The sequence below is a fragment of the Hyperoodon ampullatus genome (genome assembly GCF_949752795.1).
Source record: "Hyperoodon ampullatus genome assembly, chromosome: 14".
Lineage (NCBI taxonomy): Eukaryota > Metazoa > Chordata > Mammalia > Artiodactyla > Ziphiidae > Hyperoodon > Hyperoodon ampullatus.
Window position 1 is genome coordinate 59,534,290 of NC_136927.1, and position 11,108 is coordinate 59,545,397.

Sequence of the window (11,108 nt, forward strand, 5' to 3'; positions counted from 1 at the left end):
TTATACGCACTGAGACACCAAAAAAATTTGTGAGACTCACTTTATTGCAATATTTACTTTACTGCGGTGGTGTGGAACCAAACCCACAATATCCTTGAAGTATGCCTGTTATTTATTGAAATAAATCTGTGTATAAGTGGATCTGTGCAGTTCAAACTTGTGTTATTCAGGGTCAAATATATGGAAAAAAGAGAAGCTTCCAGAGAAGGGAGAAAATAAATTTCCTACAGGAAACAAAATGAGACTAAATTTCACTTCTCATGAGGAACAATGGATGCCAGAGGAAAACGAGCAATGACTTCAAAGTTCAGAGGGAAAATAACCTGCAATCTAGAATTCTAAACCCAACCAAACCATCACTCAAACATGAGGGAAGAACAGACATCAGAAAGAGTCAGTTTATCTGCAGGTACTCTTTCTCTCAGGAAGTTACTGGACACAGATGTAGAGGACAAACGTATGGGCACCAAGGGGGGAAAGCGGGGAGTGGGGGGGTGGGGGTTGGGATGAATTGGGAGATTGGGATTGACATGTGTACACTAATACGTATAAAATAGATAACTAATAAGAACCTGCTGTATAGCACAGGGAACTCTACTTCACTTTGCTGTACAGTAGAAACTAACACAACATTGTAAAACACCTATACCCCCCCCCAAAAAAAAGTTACTTGAGAATGAACTCCAGCAAAAATTTTAAAAAATTTTGTTTTAATTTAAAAAAGAAGACTGAGATCTAAGATCAGCGGGATGGATCCAACTCAAACATGCAATAAGGAAAATCCCAAGAAAACAAGCTGTTCAGATGACCTAAAGAACAATTAGTACAAATTGGAGCAGGGTCTTGATAGACTAGAATGTGTGTGATTGAGAGCTCGGGGGAAAGTAGGATAATAATAAAGACAGACAGATAAGAAATACTCCAGGGAGAAAATTATATGAGAAAGTTATAGTCCAAACAAGAACAAGAAATAAAGATATGACTGGAAGCAACTGACAGTTTCAAAAGGAGAATTAACTTTTTCTTCATTTTCTCCTTTGAACAGCACAGGGTCCATGACATAAAACCCACAGAGAAAGAAATATAAACCCAGAAAACAATGCTTGGCTTGACAGTGAACAATATTTACAAAGCTATAATAATATAAATGCTGATTACTGGTTTTCCAGTTTAAAGAGAACCTATGGACAGACCATGAAAGGCTTTGCAGTGTTTACAGGACAGTATGCAGAAGTTAACAATTCTGACAGCTTAAAATGAAAACTATACCTGACAGAAAGGCAGGGGTACTAATCTCCACATCTGACAAAGTGGAAGTCAAGTAATACTGCTCAAAATTAACACAACAAAAAACAGAAGTTCAAGAACACTTCTGATAACTGGAAAGGTAACCAACTTGTTATGGGTTGATTTGTATCCTTCCAAAAGTCTTAACACCCAGTACCTGTGAATGGGACCTTATTTCGAAATAGGGTCTTTGCAGATGACTAAGTTAAGATGAGATCATTAATGTGGACTTTAATCCAATGGACTGTTATAAAAAGCGCAAATTCAGACACAGAGATAGACATGCATAGAGGGAAGACTATGTGAAGATACAGGGAGAATGCCATCTACAAGTCAAGGAATGCCTGAGGCTACCAAAAGCTTGGAGAGAGGCAAAGAATAGATTCTCTGTCACAGCTCTCAGAAGGAAGCAACCATAGCGACACCTTGATTTTGGACCTCTAGCCTCTGGAACTGTAAAGCAATAAATTTCTGTTGTTTAAGGCACACAGTTTTGTGGTACTTTATTAACAGCAGCCCCAGGAAGCTAATACATAACAGAAGAACAAAAAACAATGAAAAATATCAAACGAGGGGGGGTGATGTGAGGTAACCCTCTTCTTTCATACTGGAGAAGAAGAAAATTGTGCTGATTTCTTTTAAGGTTAAACAGCAATATAAATATATAATCTAGAATTATGGAGGTCATGAAAAAGTCTCAAACAATTAAAGACTGCCTCAGCAGAGTGGGATGGGGAGCTGAAGAACATGTTTATTTCAGGCTCTTTCACTTCTTTCATGTGTGCTGCAGATCGTTCATGTGTGCATACTATAATAAAAATTAGAATTTTAAAAACAAGTTATTAAAACATGAATAATCTCACTTTTGAAAAAGAAATATGACAATGCAATTTTTTAAATGACCTAAGGACTTGAACAGACATTTCTCCAAAAAAGATATACGAGTGGCCAATAAGCACATGAAAAGATGTTCAACATCACTAATCATTATGGAAATACAAATCAAAACCACAATGAGGGCCTACCCGGCTCTTTGTGGGGGGCTAATGGTGGACTCTGAGAGGGCTCATGCCAAGGAGTACTTCCCAGACTTCTGCTGCCAGTGTGCTTGTCCTCACGGTGAGCCACAGCCACCCCCCACCTCTGCAGGAGACCTTACAACACTAGCAGTCCCCCAAACAAAAAACTGTTAAACGGAAAGCAACACAGGAAGCCAGCAGTACAGTTCTGTTGCCACGGAGCCTCAACACACGTTTTTTCAAGTATGAGAAACTGAATGTTCAGAGCAGTCAAGTAACTTGCCCAAAGTACCTCATTTGGATGGTGCAGGAATCACAGAATCATGACAGCAAGAGCCTTTATCACCTCGCCACAGCACAGCCTGCAACATCTGTGGTTCCCAACAACCAAGCTGTAAAACACCCTTCCCTGCTCTTCAGGAAACAACTGTCAGATGGGCTGGCACCCACAGTAAGGGCAAAGTTTAAAAATGCTACAAAAGTTTCTGTTGTTGAGGAGTGGGCTCCAAAGCTGATTGCTAGGAGCCTGACAACAAACGCACTGGTGAGGCGCACCTGAGTCCTTTGAATTACTCTTCTTCTCGTCTGCCTGGTGAAGGCTTATTAAGAACCTATGAGAGAAGCAAAAAGAAATACAATCCTGCAGCCTGTGGAATAAAAACCACATTCACAGAAAGACAGACAAGATGAAAAGGCAGAGGGATAGGTACCAGATGAAGGAACAAGATAAAAACCCAGAAAAACAACTAAATGAAGTGGAGATAGGCAATCTTCCAGAAAAAGAATTCAGATGAATGATAGTGAAGATGATCCAGGACTTCGGAAAAAGAATGGAGGCTAAGATCGAGAAGATGCAAGAAATGTTTAACAAAGACCTAGAAGAATTAAAGAACAAACAAACAGAGATGCACAGTACAATAACTGGAATGAAAAATACACTAGAAGCAATCAATAGCAGAATAACTGAGGCAGAACAGATAAGTGACCTGGAAGACAGAATGGTGGAATTCACTGCTGCAGAACAGAATAAAGAAAAAAGAATGGAAAGAAATGAAGACAGCCTAAGAACCTCTGGGACAACATTAAACGCAACAACATTGGCATTATAAGGGTCCCAGAAGGAGAAGAGAGAAGGAAAGGACCTGAGAAAACATCTGAAGAGATTATAGTCAGAAACTTCCCTAACATGAGAAAGGAAATAGCCACGCAAGTCCAGGAAGCGCAGAGAGTCCCATTAAGGATAAACCCAAGGAGAAACACGCTGAGACACATAGTAATCAAACTGACAAAAATTAAAAACAACGAAAAATTACTGAAAGCAGCAAGGGGAAAATGACAAATAACATACAAGGGAACTCCCATAAGGTTAACAGCTGATTTCTCAGCAGAAACTCTACAAGCCAGAAGGGAGTTGCATGATATACTTAAAGTGATGACAGGGAAGAACCTACAACCAAGATTACTCTAACCAGCAAGGATCTCATTCAGATTCGATGGAGAAATCAAAAGCTTTACAGAGAAGCAAAAGCTAAGAGAATTGAGCACCACCAAACCAGCTCTACAACAAATGCTAAAGGAGCTTCTCTAAGTGGGAAACAAAAGAGAAGAAGGGACTTACAAAAACAAACCCAAAACAATTAAGAAAATGGTAATAGGAACATACATATCGATAATTACCTTAAACGTGAATGGATTAAATGCTCCAACCAAAAGACACAGGCTTGCTGAAAGGACACAAAAACAACACCCATCTATATGCTGTCTACAAGACACCCATTTCAGACCTAGGGACACATACAGACTGAAAGTGAGGGGATGGAAAAAGACGTTCCATGCTAATGGAAATCAAAAGAAAGCTGGAGTAGCAATACTCATATCAAATAGACTTCAAAACAAAGAATGTTACAAGAGACAAGGAAGGACACTACATAATGATCAAGGGATCAATCCAAAAAGAAGATATACAGTATCTTATACATGCAACAATAAATATATATGCACCCAACACAGGAGCACCTCAATACATAAGGCAACTGCTAACAGCTATAAAAGAGGAAATCGACAGGAACACAATAATAGTGGGGGACTTTAACACCTCACTTACACCAATGGACAGATCATCCAAACAGAAAATTAATAAGGAAACCCAAGCTTTAAATGACACAATAGACCAGATAGATTTAATTGATATTTATAGGACATTCCATCCAAAAACAGCAGATTACACTTTCTTCTCAAGTGCACATGGAACATTCTCCAGGATAGATCACATCTTGGATCACAAATCAAGCCTCAGTAAACTTAAGAAAATTAAAATCATATCAAGCATCTTTTCTGACCACACACTATGAGATTAGAAATCAATTACAGGGAAAAAAATGTAAAAAACACAAACACATGGAGGCTAAACAATACGTTACTAAATAACCAAGAGATCACTGAAGAAATCAAACAGGAAATAAAAAAAAACCTAGAGACAAGTGACAATGAAAACACGATGATCCAAAACCTATGGGATGCAGCAAAAGCAGTTCTAAGAGGGAGGTTTATAGCAATACAAACCTACCTAAAGAAACAAGAAAAGTCTCAAATAAACAATTTAACTTTACACCTAAAGGAACTAGAGAAAGAAGAACAAACAAAACCCAAAGTTAGCAGAAGGAAAGAAATCATAAAAATCAGAGCAGAAATAAATGAAATAGAAAGAAAGAAAACAATAGCAAAGATCAATAAAACTAAAAGCGGGTTCTTTGAGAAGATAAACAAAATTGATAAACCATTAGCTAGACTCCTCAAGAAAAAGAGGGAGAGGACTCAAATCAATAAAATTAGAAATGAAAAGGGAGACGTTACAACAGACACCGCAAAAATACAAAACATCCTAAGAGACTACTACAAGCAACTCTATGCCAATAAAATGGACAACCTGGAAGAAATGGACAAATTCTTAGAAAGGTATAACTTTCCAAGACTGAATCAGGAAGAAATAGAAAATATGAACAGACCAATCACAAGTAATGAAATTGAAACTGTGATTAAAAATCTTCCAACAAACAAAAGTCCAGGACCAGATGGCTTCACAGGTGAATTCTATCAAACGTTTAGAGAAGAGCTAACACCCATCCTTCTCAAACTCTTCCAAAAAATTGCAGAGGAAGCAACACTCCCAAACTCATTCTATGAGACCACCATCATCCTCATACCAAAACTAGACAAAGATACTACAAAAAAAAAATTACAGACCAATATCACTGATGAATGTAGATGCAAAAATCCTCAACAAAATACTAGCAAACAGAATTCAGCAACACATTAAAAGGATCATACACCATGATCAAGTGGGATTTATCCCAGGGATGCATGGACTCTTCAGCATACACAAATCAATCAATGTGATACATCATATTAACAAACTGAAGAATAAGAACCAAATGATCATCTCAATAGATGCAGAAAAAGCTTTTGACAAAATTCAACACCCATTTATGATAAAAACTCTCCAGAAAGTGGGCATAGAGGGAAACTACCTCAACATAATAAAGGCCATATACGACAAACCCACAGCAAACATCTCTCTCAATGGTGAAAAACTGAAAGCATTTCCTCTAACATCAGGAACAAGACAAGGATGTCTACTCTCACCACTATTATTCAACATAGTTTTGGAAGTCCAAGCCACAGCAATCAGAGAAGAAAAAGAAATGAAAGGAATACAAATTGGAAAAGAACTAAAACTGTCACTGTTTGACATGATACTATACATGATACTATACCTAGAGAATCCTAAAGATGCCACCAGAAAACTACTAGAGATAATCAACGAAGTTGGTAAAGTTGCAGGATACAAAATTAATGCACAGAAATCTCTTGCATTCCTATACACTAATGATGAAAAATCTGAAAGAGAAATTAAGGAAACACTCCCATCTACCATTGCAACAAAAAGGATAAAAGACCTAGGAATAAACCTACCTAGGGAGACAAAAGATCTGTATGCAGAAAACTATAAGACACTGATGAAAGAAATTAAAGATGATACAAACAGAGAGATATACCATGTTCTTGGATTGGAAGAATCAATATTGTGAAAATGACTATACTATCGAAAGCAATCTACCAATCCAATGCAGTCCCTATCAAATTATCAATGGCATTTTTTACAGAACTAGAACAAAAAAATCTTAAAATTTGTATGGAGACACAAAAGACCCTGAATAGCCAAAACAGTCTTGAGGGAAAAAAACAGAGCTGGAGGAATCAGACTCCATGACTTCAGACTATACTACAAAGCTACAGTAATCAAGACAATATGGTACTGGCACAAAAAAAAAATTGGATCAATGAAACAGGATAGGAAGCCCAGAGATAAACCCATGCACCTATGGTCAACTAATCTATGACAAAGGAGGCAAGGATATACAATGGAGAAAAGACAGCCTCTTCAATAAGTGGTCCTGGGAAAACTGGACAGCTAGATGTAAAAGTATGAAATTAGAACACTCCCTAACACCATACACAAAAATAAACTCAAAATGGATCAGAGACCTAAATGTAAGACTGGACACTATAAAACTCTTAGAGGAAAACATAGGAAGAACACTCTTTTTTTTTTTTTTTTTTTTGTGTGTGTGTGTTACGCGGGCCTCTCACTGTTGTGGCCTCCCCCGTTGCGGAGCACAGGCTCCGGACGCGCAGGCTCAGCGGCCATGGCTCGCGGGCCCAGCTGCTCCGCGGCATGTGGGATCTTCCCGGACCGGGGCACGAACCCGTGTCCCCTGCATCGGCAGGCGGACTCTCAACCACTGCGCCACCTGGGAAGCCCAGAACACTCTTTGACATAAATCACAGCAAGATCTTTTTTGATCTACCTCCTAGAGTAATGGAAATTAAAAAAAATAAACAAATGGGACATAGTGAAACTTAAAAGCTTTTGCAAAGCAAAGGAAACTACGAACAAAACGAAAAGACAACCCTCAGAATGGGAGAAAATATGTGCAAACAAATCAACGGACAAAGGATTAATCTCCAAAATATATAAACAGCTCATGTAGTTCAATATTAAAAAAACAAACAACCCAATCAAAAAATGGGCAGAAGACCTAAATAGACATTTCTCCAAAGACATACAGGTGGCCAAGAAACACATGAAAAGCTGCTCAACATCACTAATTATTAGAGAAATGCAATTCAAAAGTACAATGAGGTATCACCTCACACCAGGTAGAATGGGCATCATCAGAAAATCTACAAACAAAAAATGCTGGAGAGGGTGTGGAGAAAAGGGAATCCTCTTGCACTGCTGGTAGGAATGTAAATTGATACAGCCACTATGGAGAACAATATGGAGGTTCCTTAAAAAACTAAAAATAGAATTACCATATGACCCAGCAATCTCACTACTGGGCATATACCCAGAGAAAACCATAATTCAAAAAGACACGTGCACTCCAATGTTCACTGCAGCACTATTTACAATAGCCAGGCCATGGAAGCAACCTAAATGCCCATCGACAGACGAATGGATGAGGAAGATGTGATACATGTATACAATGGAATATCACTCAGCCATAAAAAGGAACGAAAGTGGGTCATTTGTAGAGACGTGGATGAATCTACAGATTGTCATACAGAGTGAAGTAAGTCAGAAAGAGAAAAGCAAGTATCGTGTATTAACGCATATATGTGGAACCTAGAAAAATGGTACAGATGAACTGGTTTGCAGGGCAGAAATTGAGACACTGATGTAGAGAACAAACATAAGGACACCAAGGGGGGAAAGCGGCAGGGGGCGTGGTGATGTGATGAATTGGGAGATTGGGATTGACATATATACACTAATGTGTATAAAATGGATAACTAATAAGAACCTGCTGTATAAAAAAAATAAATAAAATTCAAAAAACCCACAAAACCCCACACCGAAATACCATTTGACACCCATTAGAATGGCTATTATCAAACAAACAAAAAAACATAAATTAGTTTTGGTGAGGAAGAAAAATTGGAACCACTGTGCATTGCTAGTAGAAATGTAAAATGGTGTAGCCAGTATAGAAAATACTATGGTGGTTCCGCAAAAAATTAAACATAGAATTACCATCTGATCCAGCAATTCCACTTCTAAGTATGTATCCAAAAGAACTGAAAGCAGAGACCTGAACAGGTATTTGTACACCAATATTCATAGTAGCATTATTCACAAGAGCCAAAAGGTATAGACAACCCAAATGTGCATTGAAGGATGAACAGATAAACAAAATGTGGTATATACACACACTAGAAGATCATCTGGTCTCAAAAAGGAAGGAAATTCTGATCCATGCTGCAACATGAATAAACCTCGAAGACATTATACTAAGTGAAATAGCCACAAAAAGACAAATACTGTACGATTCCACTTACATGTGTACCTAGGGTAGTCAAATTCACAGAAACAAAGTAGAATGTGGTTGCCAGGAGCCCAGGGGAAGGGGAAATGGGGAGGTACTGTATAATGGGTACAGAATTTCAGTTGGGGAAGATGAAGTTCTGGAGATTGGTGGTGGTGATGGCTGCACAACAATGTAAATGTACTTAATGTCAATGATTTGTACGCATAAAACTGATTAAAATGGTAATTTTTGTTATGTACAACACTATCTTTACTTTGCACAACAAAGGAAAATATGTATATGAATACATTAACATGTAAAACCTTTACAATGCTGCTGTCTCATACCTCCTCCTTCTCCCACCTCCTGCCAGAGGAACCACTAGTCTGATTTCTATCATCATATCTTCTGGCAACTGAACTATATCTACTTTTTTTCCATCTGGCTTCTTTCACTCAAACTTGTATCTGTGAGATTCATCCACATTGTTGTACAGTAGTTCATTCCTTTCTATTGTTGAGTAGAATTCCACTGTATGAATATATCACAATTTGTATCTCTTTTCACCTGTTTTTAGACATTTGATTATTTCCTTTTTTTTTTTGCTTTTTTATAAATAAAGCTTTAGTGAATATTCACATGCAAGTCTTTATGTAGACATATGTTTTCATTTCTCAAGAGTAAATACCTACGAGTGGAATTTTTGAGTCATTGGATACATGTATGTTTAGCTTTGTAGAAAATATTCAACAGTTTTCCAAAACTGTAGTGCTGGTTTACACCGCCATTTCAAACTTAGAGTGATGGGAAAGTTGAATAATGAAAACCTGTTTTTCCTTTTCAATACAAGTTGTTTAATGCTACACAAACTAAGTACTGAATTCTTTGAATCTCCCAGTGCATCAGTTTTTCAACAAGGATCCATATTCGGTGTCTACCAAAAAATTGCACAACGTGAGAGTTGTGAGTTAAGTTTTATGTGGGACAAAATGAGGACTACAGCCCGGCAGTCAGCATTTCAGATAGCTCTGAGAAACTGCTCCGAAGAGGTAGGGGGGAAGGTCAGTATATATGCGATTGGTGAAGGTGGAGTACACGCAATCAAGCACACATTTTTGCAGAAGGTTGCTGCTAGTCTCGTGAAGGTTACTGCCAGTCACAAGAAACAGATGTCACCATGGAAGATTTTAGTGCTTTTCTAGATACAAGGAGATGCAAGAATTGGGCTCATAAAATCTTCTCCTGAAAATATCTATCTGAAGGGCTGTTCTGCCAGTTTTTCCCAGAGCACAGAATGCCACATTCCTGATCGCCAACCTGAACTCTTTTCAGGGTGTGTTGAAGGTCAGCGGTCGCTGCAGCTTGTGATTTGATCCTTGTAGAGGCAGATGGCAAGTGCCAATTTGTAGTTGACGTCAGGATCACCTGTGCTCTACTCACAGAAACTTTAATTCAACAAGGGCAGGACAGCAGGCCACAGACTTAAAGCTCTTTAAATGATTCTGATTCATGACCAGGTTGAGAACCTGAGAACCACTGCCTTAAAGGATGATAATTATAACTTTTGCGGTACGCGAGCCTCTCACTGTTGTTGCCTCTCCCATTGTGGAGCACAGGCTCCGGATGCGCAGGCTCAGCGGCCATGGCTCACGGGCCCAGCCGCTCCGCGGCATGTGGGATCCTCCCGGACCGGGGCACGAACCCATGTCCCCTGCACTGGCAGGCGGACTCTCAACCACTGTGCCACCAGGGAAGCCCCAATTATAACATTTTTAATCATAAAAAATAAACTACTCTCATAGCTTGGAAATAAAATGGAGTGGGAGAGAATCTGATTTTAGCTATATTTTGTGAGGACAGTAAGTTGGGTGACAAAGTTTCCTTGCAGCTCAGGTTTTATGTCTCTTACTTTAGTTACTTGAACTGCATCATCCATCAACACTCATTGGAATTCCATAAATAACTTTTTTCAGTTGTGCCACTTGCAATTACAGGAAAAAACCTTTAGAAAGATAAATCAGCCCTATTTAAATACACTGGTTGTTCCAGGGGAGAGGAGTACACTCTAACAAGATGTCTCATAGAGCTGTGCTGAACATTTCAGGAGCCACAGGACAAAGCTCCATCTTAAACAGTTAATTCAGATCACTGAAGAACTCATGAGAACAGAATTCAACAATATATTAGGTCCTTCCTGTGGAGGACCTTCCTCCCTAATCCCACAACCTGGACTATTCCACTGTAGGGTTGTTTATGTACCATAAGGTCCCCCCAGGGGACATCTGGCAATGTCTGAAGATAGTTTTGATTGTCTAACAAATCACAGGACAGCCCTTCCATGACAAAGAATTATCCCAAAGGCCAAAGTTGAAAACCCCAGCATTGGTCAAAAACTCACCTTCGGGTCCAAGCTCTGCAACCCATTAGCTAG

The 11,108-nt window shown here is 38.8% G+C and overlaps 1 protein-coding gene across 5 annotated transcripts in view; it reads right to left on the reverse strand.

Annotated features, from left to right (window-relative positions):
- Positions 1-10,613, reverse strand: part of PTPRA (protein tyrosine phosphatase receptor type A) — a gene marked incomplete at its 5' end in the record, with an annotated part of 132,525 nt that extends 121,912 nt beyond the window's left edge. For all 5 annotated transcript variants that reach the window (XM_079719212.1, XM_079719209.1, XM_079719207.1 and 2 more), the window contains one exon: positions 10,587-10,613. In XM_079719212.1, the coding sequence (XP_079575338.1) occupies positions 10,587-10,613 (27 nt within the window). The remainder of the gene's footprint in view (positions 1-10,586) is intronic.
- Between the last annotated feature and the right edge of the window lie 495 nt (positions 10,614-11,108).